Source organism: Rana temporaria, chromosome 2 (assembly GCF_905171775.1).
Source record: "Rana temporaria chromosome 2, aRanTem1.1, whole genome shotgun sequence".
Classification (NCBI taxonomy): Eukaryota; Metazoa; Chordata; class Amphibia; order Anura; family Ranidae; genus Rana; species Rana temporaria.
The window spans coordinates 388,387,918-388,412,869 of record NC_053490.1 but is presented as its reverse complement, the minus strand read 5'-3'; the positions used below and the strand labels follow the sequence as shown (position 1 = coordinate 388,412,869).

General features: G+C 45.1%; 1 protein-coding gene across 6 annotated transcripts in view; it reads left to right on the top strand.

Annotated features, from left to right (window-relative positions):
* The window catches only part of PHACTR4 (phosphatase and actin regulator 4), a 143,544-nt gene extending 120,821 nt beyond the window's left edge, over positions 1-22,723 (top strand). For all 6 annotated transcript variants that reach the window (XM_040337973.1, XM_040337974.1, XM_040337971.1 and 3 more), the window contains 5 exons: positions 4,919-5,125; positions 7,546-7,607; positions 9,797-9,934; positions 20,877-20,953; positions 21,036-22,723. In XM_040337973.1, coding sequence (XP_040193907.1) covers positions 4,919-5,125; positions 7,546-7,607; positions 9,797-9,934; positions 20,877-20,953; positions 21,036-21,051 — 500 coding nt within the window. In that variant the 3' untranslated portion in view covers positions 21,052-22,723. The remainder of the gene's footprint in view (positions 1-4,918; positions 5,126-7,545; positions 7,608-9,796; positions 9,935-20,876; positions 20,954-21,035) is intronic.
* Positions 22,724-24,952: the final 2,229 nt, after the last annotated feature.

The following is a 24,952-nucleotide window of genomic DNA, read 5'->3' as shown; positions in this document are numbered from 1 at the left end:
CAACAGGGCCACTCGTGTAGGAAATTTTTGTTGGTTCCTCAGAAATGGGGTGAAATTGGCATAGTGTGCACCCAGCTTAAGATGGTGGTTTGGCTAGCAAATAGGCTTTAAAACCTGTCCTTTACCCACACAGAGCTAAGTAGCAAGTTCACTTTAATGGCTTTTGCAGCAGCTTATATCTGCCACCTTTTTTCTCCCACCACTGCTCTGTTTCTCCACAAGGGGTGAAGAAATATGCTTGGTGCTTCCAAGTATTGAGAGTTTGTGAAACCCTACCTAGTAGCAGCACTGGTGCTTTTGTGATTGACCATTGTCACATGGGGCAAAAAGTCTTCAGCCCAAGTTCCAAGTCACAAAGGCATGAAACAGAGAGACTGCTTCCAAATGCTTCCTAATTTATATGTTAAGGCCACTAAAGCTAGTGTAAAGGTTTTGTTTGGATCTTGGGGGAGTGTACTAACCCACAGGTTTTTTAGTTCTCACAGAAGTCATGCACAGATATCTCTGCACCTAAATTCTCAGGCCTGTTCACCCAACAATGCCATTGTGGAATTCTCTGCAAGGATGCAGCAGACATAGGAACCCTTTTTGGCTTTGCAGTGCTAAGACAAAAAAGCAGGAGGTACATGCACCTTATATTTGCTTAGTGGACTTGTCAAAAGATTTATTTTTATCATTCATTTGGGGGCACAGGGTAACACGAGGGATATACTGTTCCCTACAGGGAATTGTAAATATAACCCCACCCACCTCCATCAAGCACTGATGGGCACTCATAGGTGGCACTGATGGGCAGCTCATAGGCAGCACTGATGGGCGGCTCCGATGGGCAGCACTGATGAGGTACTGGCAGGCTTTACTGCTTGCCACTGATTGGCACCTCTAAAGTTCATACCTGGTGGTCCTCGGTGGGCATCCATGGTTGGCATTCATAGTGGCCATAGGTGGCATCCTAGGGGGGCGGGTGGCTTTTTCTGCACTTATAATCAATCATCGCAGACCCCATTTTTAAGAGAGCAGACGATCGGCTCCCCTCTACTGGCATTTGTTTACACTGTGATTGAACACAGCTGATCGCATGGTAAAGAGCCTCCATCAGACTGACGCACCACATCAACGATCGCCGCGCTGCGCGCCCTCGTGGGCACACAATAGCAGGTTATCCTGATCACGTCCAGTCAGGATAACCAAACCACTTTCCGCACGTCATATTATATGGCAGGCGGGAAGTGGTAAAGAAAAGTAATTTTTTTACCTTAAAGCATTCTCTGCATTGGGGTAAAAAAAACTCTCAATAGTAGCTTCAGCCATCCCACCCCCCAAATACTCACTTAAACCCGATCTCAATCCAATGCTGAGCATGCCTGCCGTAGCTCTTCAGCTCTCTCCCCACTCTCACAGGCATGGCTTAGAATAGTGGGAACCATTGGCTCCCGCTGCTGTCAGTCAAAACCTGAGATCGGGGGGCAGGGCCAAGTCCGGCTGTGTGCCTGAATAGACGCAGACAGCTGTACTCTGACATAAGCATTCACAAGTGCCCCCATAGGTAGTGGCTTCCTATGGTGGGCACTCGGTGTGGGGGCAGAGAGCCCTAGAAGAGGAGCGCAATGCACTCCTTGACCCCTTGCATTCTGAGCACAATGCACTCCTTGACCCCCTGCATTCTGACCCCCTGCATTCAGTCATTCCTTCAGCACTGGCTCTTTAATTCCAGGGTCATCTGACCCCGATTCAGTCAGACAATGCCAGACAACTATCAAGGAGGAACCAGAAGTCTTGTGTATTAAGGACAGGCCAACCAGATTCTGTTGCAAGTGAGAAATGCTGAATGTGGGCCTTCTGGTTTCCAAAGTAAACCGCAAACTGAGCAGGGTTGTTTCCAGGTCCAGGGATCCTCTAGTCCAGGGATATGCAATTAGCGGACCTCCAGCTGTTGCCAAACTACAAGTCCCATCATGCCTCTGCCTCTGGGTGTCATGCTAGATGCTGTCAGAGTCTCGCTATGCCTCATGGGACTTGTAGTTTGGCAACAGCTGGAGGTCCACTAATTGCATATCCCTGCTCTAGTCAATAGCAGTGGATGCCCTGGTGACTTGGTGGGATCAGTTCAACTTTATCTACATCTTTTCCCCTCTGAAGCTCCTTCCTTGTCTGTGTTGCACAATCGAAGTGGAAAGCATCCAGATGATGCACCGCACACTGAAATGGCCCAGGAAGATGTGGTACACAAGCTTTCGTAGACACTCGCTGTGGGCTCTCCCAGATTGCCTTGATCTTCTGTGCCAAAGATGAGTTCACCACCGTGCTTCATGGTTGCTGCCTTGATCTTCTGTCCCAAAGACAGGTTCACCACCTTTCATTATGGTTGCTGGCTTTAACAGCATAGCTGTTGCAGCCTAGGTCCTAATGCAACTCTCACAACGTCTATTATCGCACCTAGAAGGTGTACTTCATGTAGGAAAAGGCCAAGAAAATTCCATCTCAGATGGTGTTCTGTGTGAGCTTTGCAGTGTGGTCTGGATGAGAATTTGGCTTGGAGTAGCATAAAAGGCTGATCTAGGCTGTGTCGTTTTTTTGTTTAGACACTGCCTCTCATTTCACCTGTCAGCCCACCTGTGACTAATGCCGCGTACACACGATAATTTTTCGGCATGAAACAAACGTTTTCAAAAACGTCTTAACCACTTCCCGACCGCCGCATGTAGATATACGTCGGCAGAATGGCACGGACAGGCACATCAACGTACCTGTACGTGCCTGCCTAGACGTAGGTCGGGGGTCCGATCGGGACAAACCCCCGCTACATGCGGCGGTCGGATTCCCTCGGGGGGAGCGATCCGGGACGACGGCGCGGCTATTCGTTTATAGCCGTTCCGTCGCGATCGCTCCCCGGAGCTGAAGAACGGGGAGAGCCGTATGTAAACACGGCTTCCCCGTGCTTCACTATGGCGCTGCATCGATCGAGTCATCCCTTTTATAGGGAGACTCGGTCGATGACGTCAGTCCTACAGCCACACCCCCCTACAGTTGTAAACACACACTAGGTGAACCCTAACTCCTACAGCGCCCCCTGTGGTTAACTCCCAAACTGCAACTGTCATTTTCACAATAAAGAATGCAATTTAAATGCATTTTTTGCTGTGAAAATGACAATGGTCCCAAAAATGTGTCAAAATTGTCCGAAGTGTCCGCCATAATGTCGCAGTCACGAAAGATCGCTGATCGCCGCCATTAGCAGTAAAAAAAAAAAATAAAATAAAAATGCAATAAAACTATCCCCTATTTTGGAAACGCTATAAATTTTGCGCAAACCAATCGATAAACGCTTATTGCGATTTTTTTTGTTTTACCAAAAATAAGTAGAAGAATACGTATCGGCCTAAACTGAGAAAAAAAAATTTGTATATATGTTTTTGGGGAATATTTATTATAGCAAAAAGTAAAAAATATTGCATTTTTTTCAAAATTGTCGCTCTATTTTTGTTTATAGCGCAAAAAATAAAAACCGCAGAGGTGATCAAATACCACCAAAAGAAAGCTCTATTTGTGGGGGAAAAAGGACGCCAATTTTGTTTGGGAGCCACGTCGCACGACAATGCAATTGTTTGTTAAAGCGACGCAGTGCCGAATTGTAAAAACCCCTTGGGTCATGTAGCAGCATATTGGTCCGGTCCTTAAGTGGTTAAAATGATCATGTGTGGGCTTCACATCATTTTTCAGGTTCTGAAAAACGACAAAAAAAAAATTCGAACATGCTGCATTTTTTAACGTCGTTTTAAACTATGTCGTTTTTCGGGTTGTAAAAAATGATCGTGTCTGGGCTAAAACGACGTAAAAACCCGCGTATGCTCAGAAGCAAGTTATGAGACTGGAGCGCTCGTTCTGGTAAAACTACCGTTCATAATGGAGTAAGCACATTCATCACGCTGTAACAGACAAACAAGCGCGAATCGTCTTTTACTAACATGGAATCGGCTAAAGCAGCCCAAAGGGTGGCGTCATCCGAATGAAACTTCCCCTTTATAGTGCCGTCGTACGTGTTGTACGTGTTGTACGTCACAGCGCTTTGCTAGATCATTTTTTAAAAACGATGGTGTGTAGGCAACATTGTTTTAATGATGAAGTTGGGAAAACATCGTTTTTTTCGACATGCTGAAAAACAACGTTTTTTTTCATGCTGAAAAATTATCGTGTGTACGCGGCATTAGGCTAGCCATACGTTATACAATTTTTTTGTGGATTTACCAAAACTATGTAATATGAGCTCAAACCTAAACACTTTCAATTTGTATGCAGTCAGGCAGGCCCTTGCACGACATAGTTAAAGGCAGGGGCAGTCAGTCCATTAAACCCCCCCCCTATCCATCGCCGCCTTCCCCTATCCATGCATCTGGCCCCTTTCAGGAGGCCAAATGCATGGATTTCAATGCGGAGTTGTTGTTTTTTTGAAGCACTGATTAGAGCCAGAGGTTAATGTTTTTTCCAATAAAAAGGTGTCCAAAGAGACAATGTATCATAGTTTGCTGCATATGGGGTTACGTAGCCACAGACTGGTCAGGGTGCCCAAGCTGACCTGTGTCCACAGCCAAAAGTCACCACAATGGGCACATGAGCATTAGAATTGAACCACAGAGAAATGGAAAAGGGTAATCTGATCTGAATGGTTTGAGATATTGACTTGGCCCCCAAATTCTTAAGATCTCTATCCAATCAAGCATCTGTGTGATGTCCAATTCATGGAGGCCTTGGCACTTATAGGACTTAAAGGATCTACTACTGATGGCTTAATGTCCGATACCACAGCTTACCTTCCGAGGTCTAGTGGCACAGAATGACTGCTTCCTAATGAGGCTTCCCATGCAAGCTTCTTGACAGTTTCACATTAAATGTTATCAACTAACCCTATGTTTTCTTGCAGGCTCCCTGGCCAATAAGGTGAAAAGAAAAGACACCCTGGCAATGAAGCTTGGTGGAAAGGGCAGTTCGCAGGACTCGAGTGCTGAGTTACCTCACCGGAGTAAGGAAGAGTGGAATCAAATCCGGCAACAGATTGGCTCACAGCTGAACCGAAGACTGAGTCAGAGACCCAGTGCAGAAGAGCTGGCACAGAGGAACATTTTGCTACGTAAGTTAAAGAGGGAGTATAAACCATTGCTTACTTATTTTACGAGAACATAAAAAAACAAAAAGACTCTTGGAAAGGAGGCCAGAAAAAACACTAACAGTTGAAGCGACATCAGGGTCAAATGGTAAGAATGTCTAAAATCACATATAACAAGGAATGGGGAATGCTAACTATATAGTTTAGGCACTGGCAGGATATTTACTATAACCCCCAATAGTAGAAAAGACTTAAATAATAGCTGGGATTTGTGTACTCCTGGTCAGTGTAAACCCTGCCAGTGTACAATTAAACAATACTGCTGAACTTGAGGCAACTTGTGATATTCAAATGAATACCTTTGTCTCTTAGACTGCACAAAGAGCCTTTATTATTCTCCAGTTTGAGTTTAAAGTTGTATTACTCCCAAAAGCAAACATTTATTACATTGCAGATTACCATTTTTTGTGATGGCTGCATTCCTTTTCATTTTTAGGCTGCTTCTGTTTACATCTGGTGATCCAGCCAGTAAGTCTGTTAGTTTTTTTTAAATAACAAGCTCTCTAGCAGATTGTATCAGTTATATGGATGCAACAAACCATTTAATGCAAGCAGTGGTGCTTGTAATGATCAGCTTTTATTTATTTATTTATTTATGTAAAACCCTTTTCCCAAAAAGAAAAAAAAATGTTTGCTGTTACTACTTATAAAGTGTTAGTTGGAGTTTGGCTTTAATTTGTTAGTGTATTTAAATCTGGTAGTACATTTAACAGTCCCCCTCCCCCCTAGACTTAGAATGCTGCGGTCCAAATGTGTCCCCAGTGTTAATTCATCCAGAGTTGAGGCTCTGTAATACAGGAGGGATGTTACTGGCCAGATCACCAGGTGAAAACGGTGGGGGGAAAAGCTAAAGAAAACTACTACAGTCGCCACATGTAATGATTGATAGGCTGCAATATAATACATTTTTGATTCAGAGTTTAATTCCATTTTAAGCGTCATGCCCCAGGCACTAAATCCTGTCCTCTGCCATTCCTCTGTTGTACCTCCAAACCTTCAGTAGGCAGTAGTGGTCACAACATAGACTGGACTTTGTGCCAGAAAATGGCAGAGCCTCACATTTGACAGCTGAAAGGGATCTGTATACAGCCTCAGCCTAAAATCTAAGTGCCCCATTGGTGTCAGTGGGAGGAATAGTGACCCCTCGCTGGTGTGAGTGGGAGAAATGGTGCCCCGTCATTGGTGTCAGTGGGAGGAATAGTGCCCCGTCATTGGTGTCAGTGGGAGGAATAGTGCCCCGTCATTGTTGTCGGCGGGCGGAATAGCGCCCCGTCATTGTTGTCGGCGGGCGGAATAGCGCCCCGTCATTGTTGTCGGCGGGCGGAATAGCGCCCCGTCATTGTTGTCGGCGGGCGGAATAGCGCCCCGTCATTGTTGTCGGCGGGCGGAATAGCGCCCCGTCATTGTTGTCGGCGGGCGGAATAGCGCCCCGTCATTGTTGTCGGCGGGCGGAATAGCGCCCCGTCATTGTTGTCGGCGGGCGGAATAGCGCCCCGTCATTGTTGTCGGCGGGCGGAATAGCGCCCCGTCATTGTTGTCGGCGGGCGGAATAGCGCCCCGTCATTGTTGTCGGCGGGCGAAATAGCGCCCCGTCATTGTTGTCGGCGGGCGAAATAGCGCCCCGTCATTTGGTGTTGGCTGGCAGAATAGCGCCCCGTCATTTGGTGTTGGCTGGAGAAAAAGTATCTCGGGGGCCCGATAAGGGCAAGCACTGGGCCACATTTTGAAGACTACTGGCATAAAGGAAAGAGGAGCAACTGGAGAGTTATTTTCTGTAGCTTTGTTGCTGGTGCCTCATGTCAGCATCTGATTAACTGACAAGCCACAGTAGCAGAAAAATATTACACTATCTTCCAATTGGGAGAGTGATTCTCACTGAATTTTAAAAGGGAAGGTAATAAATCATTGGCTTTCAGCTTGAAAATTGTTCAGGTATCAGTAAAAGTTTACAGTGGGTTTGCATTGTGCTTTTAAAGTAGAACTAAAGGCAAAACTTGTATTTTTATTTGAGTAGAGAGGGATTAGAACTCCTGTCAGTTGTTATTACTGTCCGTGTCTCTGTTAAAGGGATTCACTCCCTCTTTTTATCATGATCAATGAAAGTAAAAGAAAATCTCAAATGTAATAGAGGGCACATCTTGCAGGGATTTTGTCTCCTTTCCGGTTTGGCTATGGGATAGAAAGTGAAGGTAAATCTCCCCAATGGAACACAAATGGCATAAAAGAAAATCTGACAGGGGTTATAACCCTCCCTTACTCTATCCAAAGTGGAAAAAACTTTGACTAAAGTTCTACCTTTATCACGTTTAAACTGACCATTTCTGTTTAAATGAGTGTTTATAAATCTCATGGTGTAATAATATAAGTAACTGCTTATTTTCCAGAAACAAATGAAGCAGACCGGTTGGCAGAGAAACGTGAAATAAAGAGGCGGCTGACACGCAAGGTACTCATCAAGTGGTTACAAATGTATAGTATGCTTTTTCAACATTCATTCTTGTTTAGCGATGCTAGTGCAACTCTGCAAGGGGCAGGGGTGATTTTAGCAATAAAGTACTCGTCTTAGCGGGGCGTGTTAAAACAAATGGAGAGCGGGTTTTGCAAGGTTGATGGGCGGATTTTCACAAACTGTTTAACTCACAAAAGAGGCGGTATTTTAAAACGATGGACAGAGATAAGGGCGAGTAGTTCAATGTTGATGGCCAATTTCAATACTTGTCACAGTTTATTCTTATTATGCTTATGACTTAAGCCCATTGCAAAATCTGCCCATCAACCTTGCAAAACCCGCCCTCCATTTGTTTTAACACGCCCCGCTAAGACGTGTACTTTATTGCTAAAATCACCCCTGCCCCTTGCAGAGTTGCACTAGCATCGCACTGCACATATCGACGCCGCCATATGCGTTCCAACACTTTTTACGACAAAACGGCACACTAAAACCGTGATGGATAGCCGAATGTGACGAATCTCAGCCATCTTGCTACACTCCGCACTCCTCCACCCTAAGGATACAGTGAGAAGGGGGCAAGCGGACATCTTTGTATACCCCCCGGAGTTTTACATTTTACACTTATTTATTACAGTAAACTGAGGTTTTATAGTGAAATACAGTACTTAGAAGTCCGTCTGACGGTTTACATGTTGAATTTTAAAAGCAGCGGCAAGCCTTCTGATCTCACAGGTTTGCTAATCTGACAGAAGTCCGCTGCTTTTAAAATTGTAAACAGTCAGACGGACAGATTCAGATGGAGTTCTAAGTACTGTATTTCACTATAGAATTTGGTGGGGGGGGATTTTTAATGTAATTTTTTATATATTTTTTTTTTTGGGGCGGCAAAGGGAGTAAATCCGTGCCTAGTTACAGTATAGCTTAAGCAAAAATGTACATGGTATAGAAAATATAGCTTGGAAATGTATTATTTGGGGGGGGGGGGGGGGTTACATTCAAGGTTGGGATTTGTGAAGGACAGACAGTCCACCTGGGGTTGGAAATTTGAAAAACTGTAAGCTGTTCTAAATCTTCATTCTAAAACTCTATTCAAAAAGTCTACAATTAATAAACATAAAATCCGGCACACTCACTGTTTTTCCATTTTATTGCAAATCAGATTGTTTTCCTCAAAAATCTGACAATTGTCTCATAAATGACAGGATGTAAAGTTATACAAGTTGCATATAGGACATGGGACAATTGATAGTAAAGGCCTTAAAGGGGTTGTAAAAGTAAAAAAAACTTCACCTTAATGCATTCTATGCATTAAGGTGAAAAAACTTCTGAGGATTAGCGTTCCACCAGCCTCCCCCCCAAGCCTCGCCCCCCCCCCCCCCCCCCCCCCCCCGTTTACTTACCCGACCCCTCGAAAGTCCCGCGCCGTGAACACGCTTGCTTCACCAGAAGACCAGGTTCGGGGCCTCTCTGTGCAAAACGAGCTGCACAGTGGAGGTAAGTATAACATGTTTGTTATTAAAAAAAAAAAAAAAATTCCTTTCTATACCCTTTAATATTTGGGATCAATTTGCAACCAAATTTTATCCTTTAGCCCCCTTTCACACTGGGGCGTTATTCGAGTGAAGCCTCATCTGCAATATCAATGTGCTGGTAAAGCACCGCTAAGACCCTAACGTTTTTGGGCGTTTTTGCAGTGCCTCAGTGTGAAAGGGTAAGGCGTTTTTACAGCGCTTTCAATGAGGAGGGTCGTTTTTGGAGCGGTTTTTTTCAGCGCCCAAAAGCTGCTCCAGAGATGCTGCTTGCAGGACTTGTCTCAACGCCCCGCCAGTGCAACGCCTCAGTGTGAAAGGGTAAGGCGTTTTCACAGCGCTTTCAATTCATTTCAATGGAGAGGGGCGTTTTTGGAGCGTTTTTTTCAGCGCCCAAAAGCTGCTGCTTGCAGGACTTTGTGTGAAAGGGTCCATTGAGATGCATTTTATGAGCGTTTTAATAGCGCTATTTTTAACGCTAAAATACTGTAAAAACGCTTCAGTGTGAAAGGGGTCTTAGGCAAATCAAGTAGGATGCTATAGCCAGCAGCTCAGCTTTTGCTTCAGTTTCTATAATTCAGCTCCATTGCATTGAACGTTGCAGTAATGGTAGACCGTGTTTTAATATTCTTCATCCCTTGTATCTTTCCATAGCTAAGTCAAAGACCTACAGTGGCCGAGTTGCTGGAAAGAAAAATCCTTAGGTTTAATGAATACGTAGAGGCAACAGATGCTCATGATTATGACAGGAGAGCTGATAAACCCTGGACCAAGCTCACCCCTTCTGACAAGGTAAGGAGCCACTATCAAGTCGGATACACCAGAACATCTATGGTATTACGAGGCCTACATCCATCTATTGTATATTTGCCAACATGTATTTAATAGATTTTGAACACAAAGCGTACTGGTTGTGGGAATCCATAGTTGGTCTTTAAATAAATGTGACAATAAAGGTTGTACCTGTAAGGAAGATTATAAATCTTCTGTTGCCTGCACTGCCGCATTCCTTTTGAGGAGAAATTCTCTTAAGTCTGCTCTAAAATCAACATTCCGGGAGTTTCAGTCTCAAGTTTCCCCCACTGTGCTTATTACAGTAGTTCCTCCCACCGACTTCTACTGTGTCGTGTCATAGTGGTTGGACGGGGACACAGGAGAGCGACACTGCCCAAAGTGTCAGTTTTAGAAGAGAGTGCAGCATTTTGTGCAGCACATGACAGCGAGTTAAGTATGAATCTTCTTCACAGATGCACCTTTTATTGGCATAATTATTTAATCAATAGAGTCTCTTTGATAAGAAAGATTGAAACTTTAGAGGGAGGAACATTTAGATATCTTTGCACAGTGCTTGGGCTGATCCCTGTGCTTAAAGCGGATCTCCCACGCAAAATCTTTTTTTTTTTAAATGTGTAATAGCACTGCTGTGCTAAACTCACGTTTCCGGTGTCCCCCCGCGGCTCCGCTGTAATGTTGTCCCCAATAAATAGTTATATTCTGTCTTTTCCTTTTTCGTTGCCATCTTAGCTATGGGCGTTCGATTCCCATAGGCAGGCACTTCCTAGTTGCGGTGGATGCTGTCCCAGCATCCACCGCTCGAACCTCACTCATGCACACTGGCTATCTTGACTGGCGGTGTGAGCGTCTGTTGTCATCGCAACGGCAGGCGTATGAATCAAAAGTTCCCGCCCCGTTGTAAGTCGCGCGATGTGAGCCGAATATTAGAACACAGACAGGCTCCCAGCAGACACAGCGCGGCACAGGAAACAGGAGAAAACCCGTCGAAAACCCGAGGGGGGGCAGACCGGAAGCCTGCCTGATTAATAAGGTAGACGAATACCAAATTTAATTACAATAGCCGATTCATCATTGTTTAGGAGCAGGATGAATATGGAGCTGCAGTGGAATTGAGGGTGGAGATCCGCTTTAACAGTTTGGATGGGCTTATCCTCAGCAATAACTTTGGAGGCTGCATCGGATGATTTTGGGACTTGTCTAGAATGTGATCTTTAGGCACTGGACTCCACTATTTAGCGCTTTCCCAGCCTGTGTGTTCTGTTTTGGTTGTCGTCTGAGCACTTTCTGGTTTGAGTGGTGGCACATTTTCTTCTTCGTTCATGGACGGACACAGCCTTAATCAGCCTTAATCTTGAAAATAGCCTTCCTTTAGGAGTGACTAGGCAGAAAGTGTTAACACTTCAAAGCTGAACAGCTCAGCCCAGGGTCCGGTCCTACTGAATACATCCCCTCAGCCTGCACCAAGCAGTTCAGTTTTTTTTCTGCCTAGTTAAGGAGAAGACATGGCTCCCTTCGGGCCCATAGGCTTGGAGGCTTTTAGTTCAAAATTATTTTTGGATTTTTTATTCATTTAAGTTTTTAATCGTTCCTGTGATCTTCGATCAACTGCCGACTGGGTGACAGGCTGGATCCCAGATCCTTGTAGTCCCCCCAGTTTCGGCCATCGAGCGTGTGCCGACCAAAGCTACGCACTGGGTCGTCCACGACATGCCCATCGCTCTACGGGTGACCGGTGAGCTATACGCTCCAGGGCTTGCATAGGACCGGTCTACAGGGCCGAGTCGCAGTAGCCTGGCCGACAGTCACCTCCATTACCATGCGGGAGATGGTCTGTCTAGGATGCTTCTAGCATAAACCCACCTGAAGGGTAAGTAGTTAAAACCTTGCTTCAGCAAGAAGACAGAGCTGGGCATCCCTGGAGAGGTGAGTAAAGGGCTCTATATTTTCCTTCTCCCCTCCCCCTCCCTCCCTAGGCTCCTTGAGCTAGCTGCTGGGGCGGGGGTTCCCCTGGGGAGCTTCACCTGGGGGGAACCAACTACACTCACTAAAATAGTGTATAAGTGCTAAAAGAGATTGCTTACTGTGTCCTGCTCCATGCTGCATTTCTTTACTTGCACAATGTATAGAGCTGCATAGGAGATTCTGCTTACTGTGTGTCCTGCTCCATGCTGTCGGCGACCATTTTCCCTGTGATCCATGCTGGATTGTTTGTATGCACTGGCGACCATTTTCTTGTAGCCGCACTGGATTTGGCCTCTATTGACGTTCGGTGGCCATACTTTTGGTGTTCTGCAGGTTTACTTCCTACACTTGCGGCCATTTTCTTGTAGCCGCACTGTACTGGCTTGGGATTCTTCGTGGTTACTTCCTGGTGTTGCATTGCATTGCCTCTACCTCGGTGGCCATTTTGTCTAGGATTCCGGCGATGTTACACACGCTCGGCGCCCAGGGTTTGTAGGGCCGTACCGGCGGCCTGTGCAGTGCGCCCCAAGGACGGCGCATAACAGTAGTATTTCTTGCAGCCCCTTACCACGAGGTCGGGGCCTCTAGCTGCCGTTCGGTGGCCATATTTTTGTAGCCTGATCCTTTCTATTATAGATAACACTGGCGGCCATGCTTTTGGGGTCTCAGCGCTGTTGGCCTCTAGCGCCTGAGTGGGGGCCATCTTCAGATTTAAATCAGGAGCCAGACAGAGACAAGCTGCTGACTAGCAAACCAAGAGCCGATTAAAGCAGCAGCCTTATTAATTAGCAGCCAGTACAGCAGACCAACAGACCCTAGATCTGTTAGTATTCAGTGGACAAGAAGCAGCTCAGCTAAGAACGGCACCGGACCACTGGTTCCTTGGGGGAACCCCCATCTCTGCTGCAGCTAGGTTGTACCTTGTTTTGAGGTCCCAGTGTCAGGTGTGTGGGCAGCATGGCATCAGAAACAGATGTTTTTTCCCCTGAGACACCTGAGCTGGCAATTGATGCCCTTGCACCCGAGGTATCGGTGGACGCTATGTCGGCAATCCTAGATGCCTTTGTTGCCAAGGTGGAAGCAGCGCGTGGGAGAACGGGGGCTAGGAAGCGCCCCCTCCCCCGCCATCTGCTGGGGACAACTCGGATGCGGATCCGGGTCCAGCTAGCACTCATGACCCTGACTCTGAGGGTATCTGACGATGCGGACCAAGATCGCCCAGACAGTGAGGACGACCTCGGACCCAGGTCAGCACGCCATAGGGCTCTAGTAAGTGACCTCATCACTGCAGTGCAAGATACTCAAAAAATAGAGGGGTCTGCAGAAGCAGCAGACGCGCCGGTCCCCTTTGGGTTCTGTAGGGCAACCCGCACTGCTAAAGTGTCTCCTTGTGTGTCTTATTTAGACAAACTTTTATACAAGGAGTGGGATAAACCACAGAAGGTTTTTTTCAGTCCCTAAAAATCTAGCGGTGCGTTACCCTCTTGAAGAGAGTTTCTTGAAAGGGTGGACCTCGTCCCTGATAGAGGACCCGCCTGTGTCCAGATTAAACAAGCCAACCACCATACCAGTGGAGGGGGCTCCCGCCTTCAAAGACCCTGCGGACAAGGAGGCTGAGGCGATCACCCACAACCTGTGTACGGTAGTGGGTTCGGCGGCACGCCCAACCATAGTTGGGGCCCTGGTGTCTCAGACACTCACTGAATGGGCAAAGATGCTGCTCAATGGGTTACAAGCACGTCAGGCTTCCTCGAACAAGGTAGCCCTAGCTGACCAACTAGTACAAGGCCTAAAATTCATTTGTGAATCGGCCTTGGACACTATTCCTCTGCTGGCCAGAGCTTCAGGTCAGGCGGTGGTGTTACGTCGTCTACTTTGGTTAAAGATTTGGTCCGCCAACCAATCTTCCAACAAAGCCCTGATGAACTTGCCCTTTTAGGGCGACAGACTTTTTGGAACTTCCCTGGATGACATAATTAAATATGCTACAGGAGGTAAGAGCACACTGCTCCCACAGTCCAAAAAGGGGAAGGAGCCACACCGTAGGCAAGGGCCCTTCTTTACCGCACACAATTGTTTTTTTCGTCCACCCAGTACGGCAGATAAAAGACCACAGGCTGATAAAGCGCCTGTTCAGGGACAGAGACGTCCCTGGTTTCGCAAACCCAACAAACATGCAGACAAAGCTACGTCCACATGAAGGTTTGCCCCCCACCCATCTCTCGGGTGGGAGGACGTCTTCGTGACCCGGTGGACATCTCAGGTACCTGACCGGTGGGTTTGCAAAGTAGTGTCTTCAGGGTACAAGATAGAATTTCTATCTTGCCCACCAAACAGATTTTTTTTCCCTCCAACCTCCAGCTACAACCGACTCGTCGGGAAGCTCTATTTGGGCAGTTCAAGACCTGCTAAAACGCGGGGTGGTTATTCCTGTCCCAGTACAGGATCGGTTTCAGGGGTTTTACTCCAATCTGTTCATAGTACCAAAGAAGGAGGTCGTTCGCCCAATTCTGGACCTCAGGGCCCTCAATTGCTTCGTGAAGGTACAAAGATTCCGGATGGAATCGGTTCGCTCTGTCATCACTGCCCTCCAGCCTGGGGGACTTCTGGCATCCTTGGACATCAGGGATGCCTATTTACATGTCCCCATATGCACAAAGCATCAGAGACTTCTGCGCTTTGCGGTCGGGGAAGACCACTATCAATTTGTGGCCCTCCAGCTTTACAGTCACTGGCTTTAACGGCATGGCTATTGAAAGCCAGGTACTAAGAGACCGGGGCCTATCGGATTCTGTGATTCCTACCATGAGAAAGGCTAGGAAGTTATCCTCTAGGAGGATTTATTATCGCACTTGGAGAGCTTACTTAGCCCTTTGCGAGGAAATTAAGTGGAATCCACGGACTTGTATAGTGTCCAGAGTCCTGCTGTTCTTACAGCGCGGGGTGGACCAAAAAGCTTGCTTTAAGCACGATTAAGGGGCAGATATCTGCTCTGGCTGTTTTCTTTCAGCGACCCCTGGCGACTCACTCTCTAGTGAGAACATTTGTACAGGGGGTTCGGCATGTGGCCCCTCCGGCCCGTCCTCCACTACCTCTGTGGGGATTTGAATAGCAGACGCACCTTGGCATCTACCACTACGAGTGGACCTGCTGTCACAAGGTCCCATAGGTCATCCTGCTTTACAGTCAATGGCTTTAACGGCATGACCTCTAGGTGCCTCAGAAACCACCGTTTGAGAACATTAGGGAAGTTTCCTTGTTGACACTTTCTCAGAAAGTGGTCCTTTTGGTGGCTGTTGGGTCAGTTAAGATAGGTTCTGAGCTGGCAGCCTTGTCATGAAAGGCTCCCTATCTGATCTTGCACAAGGATAAGGTGGTTCTGCGGCCGCAGCCTTTTTTTCTTCCTAAGGTCATTTCGACCTTCCATCTCAAGGAAGACATTGTACTGCCATCCTTGTGTCCTCATCCATCGAATCCTAAGGAGACGATGTGGCATTGCTTGGACGTTGTCCGAGTTCTGAGGAGTATACTTGTCTGTTACTGCTCCATTCCGGAGTTCAGACTCGCTGTTTGTTTTCGGTGGCTGGTCCCAAGAAGGGCCCAGCGGTCTCATCGGCCGCCATTTCGAGGTGGAGCCGACAGATCCTGATTAGGCTTACGTCTTAAAGGGTCAGGCGCCTCCCTGTCACGATGCATTCGACCAGGGCAATGGTGCCTCTTGGGCTTTCTGACATCAAGCGTCTGTTTCCAAGGTGTGTAAGGCGGCGACCTGGTCGCTCGGTCACACTTTCACTAAATTTTACAAGTTGATGTGAGTGCATCTTCGGATGCTTCTTCGGCCGCAAAGTTTTGCAGGCGGCTGTTTAGAGTTACAACTCCTCAGTTGAGGAGCTCTGTTTTGTTTTGGGGTGAAGTTTAATTTTATGCTGTTCCCACTCCTCATTTTGACACTGCTTTGGGATGTCCCACCGTGTCAAGATTAAGGCAGTGTCTGTCCATGAACGAAAGAGAAAATTGGATTTTATGCTCACCGTAAATTCTTTTTCTCTGAGTTCATGGACGGACACGGCACCCACCCCTCTGTTTTTAAAGTTTTTACTGCTTTCTACGAACTGAACTGCTTGGTGCAGGCTGAGGGGATATAGTCTGTAGGACCGCACCCTGGGCGGGGCTGTTCAGCTTTGAAGTGATAGCCTTCCTTTAATAGTGACTAGGCAGAAAGTGTTATTTCCCACTATGTCAAGATTAAGGCTGTGTCCGTCCATGAACTCAGAGAAAAAGATTTTACGGTGAGCATAAAATCCTATTATTCAAAGATTTACTTTGTTGGTAGGCCGTGTGGACAGAGGACTGGGAGGTACCTCACTAATGGGAATGTTTTGCACCATTATCACTTCTAATATTCTGACAGTTTACCACAGAAAGGGTTATTGCTGAGGTCCTGCTTAGTGACATCTGCTAGGTGGGTCGAGCGCCTTCGCTCCACCCTTTTCCTACCATTTAGTGCTGAGGAAGCCCTTTCCCACCACTGCTTCTGATCTCTAGTGACATATGGATTATTCTTAGTTGGTCTTTGCTTGCCTGCCTACAGTGACCTGGTCATTTGTGGCCGTGTGACCCTTTCCTGCTACCAGCAGCTTCTTTGTGCGAATTCAAGGCCTAGTCTTGTACCTGCTTTGCAATGCTACATATCGGGTCCTAGATTCATGGAGAGCAACCCCTGCTGTACTTGGTTTCTTCAGCTCACCATCCACTTATGATCCTGGTGCTACCTGCATTTCACCCACTGAAGGGCCTGGAACTGATAGCCTGGAATGCCTAGGATAACAAATGTTATCCTATACCAGTGATGGCGAACCTTGGCACTCCAAATGTTTTGGAACTACATTTCCCATGATGCTAATGCACCCTGCAGTGTAGTTGAGCATCATGGGAAATGTAGTTCCAAAACATCTGGGGTGCCAAGGTTCGCCATCACTGTCCTATACCTTCACGCATTGAATGCTTGAAGGTAAAAAAAAACTGTGCGCCGATTCCACCACAGCCTATCATTCTACTTTAAGCACAATTTTCTGATAATTTTATGGAGAGGACTAAGAAGATATAACCATGCCAATGGTGCAGCAGAAAACATAGCACAGTGAGGAAGGTTTGTGGTCCAGGATTATAGGACAGTCAAAATTAGAAGCAGCGCCCTCCCCACAGTTTCAGAATGCCGGCTGCCTGCATACAGGAAGCAGTGTGGCAGCTTTATGGGGGCGCTAGACTAATTTGCCTCTCAGCCCAGTCCGCTCCATAAGACTGGCGCTACACTAACAGTGTAGCGCAAGCCGGCGGGGGCTCTTTTCGTGCTGCCCACCTTCAAAGTGCTGCCCTAGGCCTGGGCCTTGTTGGCCTAGACCAGGTTACAGCGTTGCAAGTCCCTAAACGTTTTCATTACACTTGTAATCAACCAGATCCATTCTAGCCTTTCTTAATCATGGAAATGTTATGGCCTCCGTGAACATCAAAGATGCTTTACACTTCCTTGTCCCTATTTTTCCAGTGCATCAGTGATTTCTTTGCTTTGCCATAGGTTTTCAACAGTTTCAGTATATGGCCTTGCCATTCTGTCTGTCCCTTGTACCACAGGTTTTTGCCAAAGTTCTGGCCCCCGTGCTAGCCTTGCTGCAGTTTTGGGGGCACCCCTGTTGTGTGATATCTGGTCAGTTGGCACAGGTCCTGGTTGACAATGCAGCTTAAAGGGATTGTAAAGGTCTTTGGGCAGACCTACTCGCCTGTCACTTAAAGATCTGGAGTTGGGGAAGGGCCCACTTTCGAATATCCTTAAGTCTTGCACGCCCTGTCAGTGCAGAGGAACGTGGAAATTAGAGGAATATTGTCTTTTGATCAGCATTCTGGAACTTCAGAGGACTTGGCAGGGCTGTCTTGATGAGAGGGCACACCTGGGCAAGCCCGGGGGCCCCTGCACTTTCCAGAAAGAAGCTGCTCCTTAGAAATTGGGGGCCCCATGATGGCACTAAGAGTGATGGATACACGGGAGGCAGGCTGGCAGCGGTGCACCGTGCTGTGCAGAACTATACCTATTTTACAGCCAGCAGGAAGGGGTGGTGCCAGATCGCCAGTGATGCTCTGACTCTGCCCCATGCAGCTTGAATGCTCAGGACTCAGAGGCCGTGGGGTAGGAGTTCGAGTGGGAGCTGTTGAGTCGGCAGCACTGAGAGCCCACCTGCGAAAGGGGCATTGTGGATGGTGTCATAGTGAGCCCAGCTGTCCAGCACTGTTCGCACCGAAGGGCTTGAAATGTCTGGAGGGATGCTTCCTCCTCCACCCCTCCTTCTGCCTGCATGACTTGATTGGAATAGGCGAATCCTTGTCACAGTGCTGGAAGTGGGCACATAGCCAAAAGTTCACATGTACTGCATCTCCACTGGAAAAGGGGGTACTACATGGATGGAATAATGGTGCTAGGGGATATCAAGGGTGTATGGGGAAAACAATGTTGAGGGGGGATCTGGGGTGTATAGGGGGTAGCAAGGCTTTGGGTTTCTTGGGTGGCTAGATGTATCAGGGATGTAAAGGGGCCACAGTATAAGGGGTACCAGGGATATAGTTGGGTCACAATACAAGGGGTATATTAAGGGAACTGTGCTGGGGAAATAGCTAGGGTGTAGAGGGGTCAGAGTGCTGGGGGGGATATCTGGGGTGTAGAGAGAGGGCTCAGAGTGCTGGTGTGTAGAGGGGTCCGAGTGCTGGGGGGGGGTATCTGGGGTGTAGAAGGGTCCGAGTGCTGTGGGGATATCTAGGGTGCAGAGAGAGGGATCAGAGTGATTGGGGGGATATCTGGGGTGTTGAGGGGTCCGAGTGCTGGGGGGATATCTGGGGTGTAGAGGGGTCCGAGTGCTGGGGGGAGATGTCTAGGGTGTAGAGGGGTCAGAGTGCTGGGGGGGAAAGTCTAGGGTGTAGAGGGGTCAGAGTGCTGGGGGGATATCCAATGGCTGGTGTAACTGATCACATGTGCAGCATCATGGCAGTTGTAGGTTAAACGGAGGCAAAGATGGCTGCTTCCTTGTCTAAAACAATAGGGGGTTTACATACACTTTAAGGTGTCCGTTTAATAAACTGTGAAGTTTTTTCTCCATTCAGTTCACAGCAGTTCACGGCAGTTCTCATGAGGAGAATTATCTCCTCTGCAGCCGGTTTAATAAACTGAGAACTTCAGTTCTCAGATGGTGAACAGAGGTGAAGTTTTTTCTCTGAAAACAGCCGAGATCTGTGTAAAAGTGGGTGGACTGCCTGTAATCTCGTGAGATATTGTGAGATTATGGTGCAGCCGAATTCAAACAGTGAAACTAACGTTTAAAAGAACATGTAATTAATGTTTTCAGACATGTGATAACATATATATATATAAAATTACATATATATATATATATATATATATATATATATATATATATATATATATATATATATATATATATATACTGTGTGTGTGTGTGTGTGTATGTGTATATATATATATATATATATATATATATATATATATATATATATATATACCGTATTTATCAGCCTATTGTGCGCACCCGCGTATAGCGCGCACCCCTACTCTGGACGTGAAATTCCTGAATTTTATTTATTTTTTATTACTTACAGTTTTGGTGTCTTGCCTGGCGTCCATCGGCGGCCTTGTCCGGTCTGGCATCCGTCTGCGACCTTCGTGGTGTCCTCCCCGCTGCTCCTGCGCTGTCTCTGAGCCGATCCCTGCTTCCCGCGCTGTGTTTGAACGCCGCCGCCGACATATACCGAGCGCAGTACACTCGGGCTCGCTCGGCTCCTCTCGCATAACCTAGAAGGGAGCCGAGCCTGGCCAACTGTACCCGAGTATACTGCGCTCGGTATATGTCTGCGGCAGCGTTCAAACACAGCGCTGGAAGCAGGGATCGGCGGCACAGTTCAAACACAGTGCGGAAAGCAAGTATCGGCGTATATCGCGCACCCACAATTTTGCCCTGATTTTAAGGGAAAAAAAGTGTGCGTATACGTCGATAAATACGGTATATATGTGTGTGTGTGTGTGTGTGTGTGTATGTGTGTGTATATATATATATATATATATATATATATATATATATATATATATATATATATAATATATTACACACACACACACGTGTTATATAGATACTGTATGTATGTATGTGTGTATATATATATATATATATATATATATATATATATATATATATATATATATATATATATATATATATATATATATATATATATATATATATATATATATATATACACACACATATTGTTGTTAATATTCATTTTTAACCCACTGGTGTTGAAATTAGGAAGAAATAAGCCTTCTTCCTCTTATCACACCAGCTTCTCTCCCAGATTCTCCACCTCTAAGCTGGTGAATCTGGAAGGGAGATATTTCAGGTGAAGAGCTGTGAAATCTTCAGATCACGGTTTATTAAACTGGCCGTTTGTGACAAAACATCCATGTGCTGTGATGTGATGTGATGTGAAGTGAAGAATGTGTTCTCTGCTCCTTATCACAGTTTATTAAACCGGCAATGCTCTGTGATAAGCAGTGATCAGCCGTGATCATCATGATCTCCGCTTATCACGGTTTATTAAACGTACACCTAAATGTGTCTTATGATGGCTTCCTGCAGCTGATCATATGCTCTTTGAACCTCCCAGTTTAGCATGGGAGAAAAAAAAGGTCTCAATAAAAATGGAATTGATTTGTGCATCCTTAAAACACATTTTATATAAGGATTAACAATGTTAGATTTTTTAATTATACAGTTTACTCATGAGTCACAAAGTTAGTAGTATTATTGGTATCAGCAGGAAGTTTGCTATTTTTGGGCGCCTTGGGCAAATCAACAGTTTTTTGGTCTTTTTTTTTTTTTCTATATTACCGTAATTGACCAGTTCCTATGTCTTGCAGGCAGCAATTCGTAAAGAACTGAATGACTTCAAGAGCTCAGAGATGGCTGTTCATGAAGAGAGCAAACACAACACACGGTGAGTCCTTTTTTGAGCACACAGTTATGCATTTAAAGTTAATATCTATGCAGTTCAACTTATAGTTATGTTTCTTTTCCAGATTCCATCGACCCTAATCGCTTTGCCTCAAGACTAGGGAACTTTTAGGGCCAGAAGCACTTACCTGCATATCCACGAGTTGTGCCAATCACAAGTCTGCCCTTCCGCTGATGTAACTCATTCCTGCACCTGCAGTGGTTTTGAAGATATCAGAAAACGGTTCCACGTGTTTTGTATTTTTTATCACAACTTTTTATTTTCCCCATAGGATGGGCTCTAGAAATGTAGTTAGAACACTGTACACCCCAATCGGTGCTAAACTGCTAACCTTTTTCAGCATTCAACATTTCCTCGAAGGCCTTTTTTCTCCTGCATCCTATTAAACTCACAGTGCCTTAATGCAGTTCATGATTCTAGGGCTGGCCCTATCATATTTTTTTTTTTTTTTATATGGTTTCTTTGGCTGTATTTTTTGAATCAAGTGGATCCCTACTATGCTCTTTCTAACCATGAAAGGTCTTGGCTACCTGTATATATGCAGGTCTTCCATAGTTTCAATGTATCTCTCAGGGATTGGCAGTATGTAGTTATGTTTTTGATTTCAGTTGTTTTATTCATTTTTGTTGAGTGACTATTCAAAATATGGCTGCTGATCATGGCATCTACTCACTGATAATGAAGTGTTAGCCCACCCAACCTAAATATTCTAGTTTTTGTAGATACAGTTTATTTCTCCTTGTCTTTAGTGACAAGGTCTTTACTTGAGTTCCCAGGCTAGGACACCTTTCATGACATTTAAAGGGGGTTCCACCATCCCTGTTGGATAGGAGTGGGATTACCTAAAAGCAGGGCCAGACACACCCAAGAATTTGTAGGGTGGAAGCAGTGCCATGAACTATGGGGGGGGGGGGGGGGAGTCTTTCTACTGGACTTCTCAAGAGATCTAAGAAGCCAGCAGGTGAATAATCCTACTAGACTCCGCCTATGGTTAAAATAACACATTGGGGAATATTTTTAAGGGGTTCTCGCTTTACACACTGACCCAGTATTTCCACAATCTGTAAAGTTTGTATTGTCGAAAAATTGGGTTTTATTTTTAGTTTCAATGTGGTCCCTTGATCCAGGCCACTCTCTCCGTAGTAGCTGAAGAGGTGATCCTCTCCCTGTCAGGCTTGGGATGTGGTCAATCTCCATGCTGATTTATTAAAGCCTGTATGAGTGGTAGTATATCTGAATGGACTACAAAAGTCCATAAAAACTGTTGTCATGAATGTCATTGCCTGTAAACAGTTTTTAGGGTGAGGAAAGAAAATTGTGTAGTACAATCTGAATCAACAGTCTATATGTTTTGAAGAAAAAAAAAATCTTAACAAAAAATATAACCACTTTTGTCTTACTACTTGCACATTTTTAACATCCTGCCTGATGCATACTGCTAGAGATCAGGTATTAAGAGTATTGAATAAGAAGCATAACCATTCTGAGGACTCTTATGCAAAGGTTAATGCAGATAAAACACTATGCCTTACTGTAAACTGTTAACGTGATTTAGTTAATATTTTCTGGGAGATACTATATGTATATATATGTACCATAAGTCTCTGACATTGCAAGCGAGACCCCATGACTGGAATGTTTTTACTGAATGTGTGTATGTATATATGTGTACTTGGACTGGATCAGCATCTGTATATCAGGTTGTCTTGATCTGATTTTTAACAGTGAGAATTAAAAATATTTTAGGCAAAACATGACTTTGAGAGTTTTTTTTTATTAACATAAAAGATCTCTTCACTTATCTGTTGATTTTTTTCGGCTTTTTGCCATCTTCTGCCTTGAAAGTATTACAATTGCACAAATGACAGAGCCTTTATCTTTACTGTTCGTCTCTGCCAAGTGTCTCAGTAATTTACTTTTCTGCCACTAACTCTGTGGAGAGGCCTATCATTTTTCTTTTCCTCTGGTATTCCAACTGATGAATAGGTTGTTCGCTTTGAGTGTAATCCGTGTGGCTGGGGCAAGTTAATGAAATAATAAAAAATTATAATATGCTCTATACTGCATTATGATATTTATTTGCAGTTTTGCCCTGAGCGTGACTTTTTAGCTTGTCTAAAATTTGCGGTCTTTTCTTTTACCATTTTATATAAGCATAAGTCGTGCTCGTAATGTGAATAATCAAGAAAATAAAATGACATAAATGGTGATAAATACTTAAATAATGAAAAACAAAATAAATTGAGTCCATATGATGAAAAAGTTTGTGAAAAATAATAATGGAAGAAAAAAAGTCCAATAAAGATCAAATCCAGGGTTCATCCACCTTCACCGAGGGGGAAGAGGGCGTGGAGGGAATCGCCAATTGAAGATAAATCCCACTCTGTATATGAGTGCCCTTACCGGAAATGGTGGACCCCCTAAATGGCAAGGTCTTAAACGCAGGCAGATAAAAGCCCTCTCCTGTGTCACTGGAATCTTCGTAGTGTAGTCAGAACTCCTCTGTGATGCTCAATATAAAGGAACAAGGACTCGGATCTAGGGGTAACACACTCTGACTAAAAAGCCACTAGTGCGGAGGAACAAGGAACTCCAATAGTGTGATGTTGTATATAAAAAAAGCCTTTATTGCTTTTAAAAAAAGGAAAAGCAGTAACAACCACACAATGGGTAAAAACAGCCGGCAAGCTTAAAAACAGCAACAAACACCCATGTAACGGGGTCACGTGGGGCGTAATGGCGTGAGCACATAGCTTTTCTTCTACCTACCGTAAGTTCTCGCTGGCTAGTGATTTAGTGCCTTATAAGACTTCTAACTGCGTACTTCTGAGAACACAAGCTGATCATTTGCTGTCTCACCCATTGGAGCGTGGGTTATTGTGAATCCTTTTAATGGGCACACTTAACCCTTCCGGTGCGCAACCATTTAAGTGAGTATTCCGCCTCCTCAGTACGCATTGTCTCAAGCAATGAGTCCACCACGAAGAGTAACTTCACCAAATTTTGATGGTAAAAAAAATCTTCAGTCACCTCCTGTAATATATCAAAGTCCTCCTTGCCTTTTGCAAATGTAAATGTGGCCTGTTGAAAATGGTAGGGGGAAGAAGAGGAAGAACGTATTTTACGGTTGGTGGTACGCGCTGTTTTTAGAAGTGGCAATAGCCTTTGGAATAGCTGCATCATAGTAGCAGAGAATTATTATTATACAGGATTTATATAGTGCCAACAGTTTGTGCAGTGTTTTTACAACATGAGTGCAGACAGTACATAGTATTATAGTAGGTAAGGTCGAATAAAGACAATAGTCCATCCAGTTCAACCTGTGTAGGTGTCAGTGTCATTAATCATTTCCCTCATCTCTGTATGTTGTGTTTCTCAAGATGCACATCTAAGAGTCTCTTAAAACTATCAATACTCCCCGCAGTCACCACCAATTGTGGAAGAGAGTTCCACATCCTTTATTGTGAAAAAAAACGCCTGCACTGTTTAAGGTTAAACCGCTTCTCTTCCAATTTCATTGTGTGGCCCTGTGTCATCTTACACTCCCTTGAGACTAAATATTTTTGCATTTATGTTTTTTTCCCCACGAGTGCATTACTTTACATTTCTCCACATTAAACTTCATTTGTCATGTAGTTGCATTATTTTGTTCAGGTCTTGCTGTGTGAAATTTCTATATCTTGATGTGAAGTTATTGCCCTGCTTAATTTTGTGTTGTCTACAAAAACTCAGATTGAGCTATTTTATCCCATCCTCTATATCATTTATGAATAAATGAAATAGAATTGGTCCCAAAACAGACCCCTTGGGCACCCCACTTACTACTCCAAACCATTCTGAGTACACGTTATTTATCACTACCTTTTGGATACACCCCTGTAACCAGTTTTTAACCCAAGAACAAATCTTATGGTCCACACCTGCAGACCTCTGCATGTAGATTAAGCGCTTATGGGGGACTATCGAATCCCTTTGCAAAAT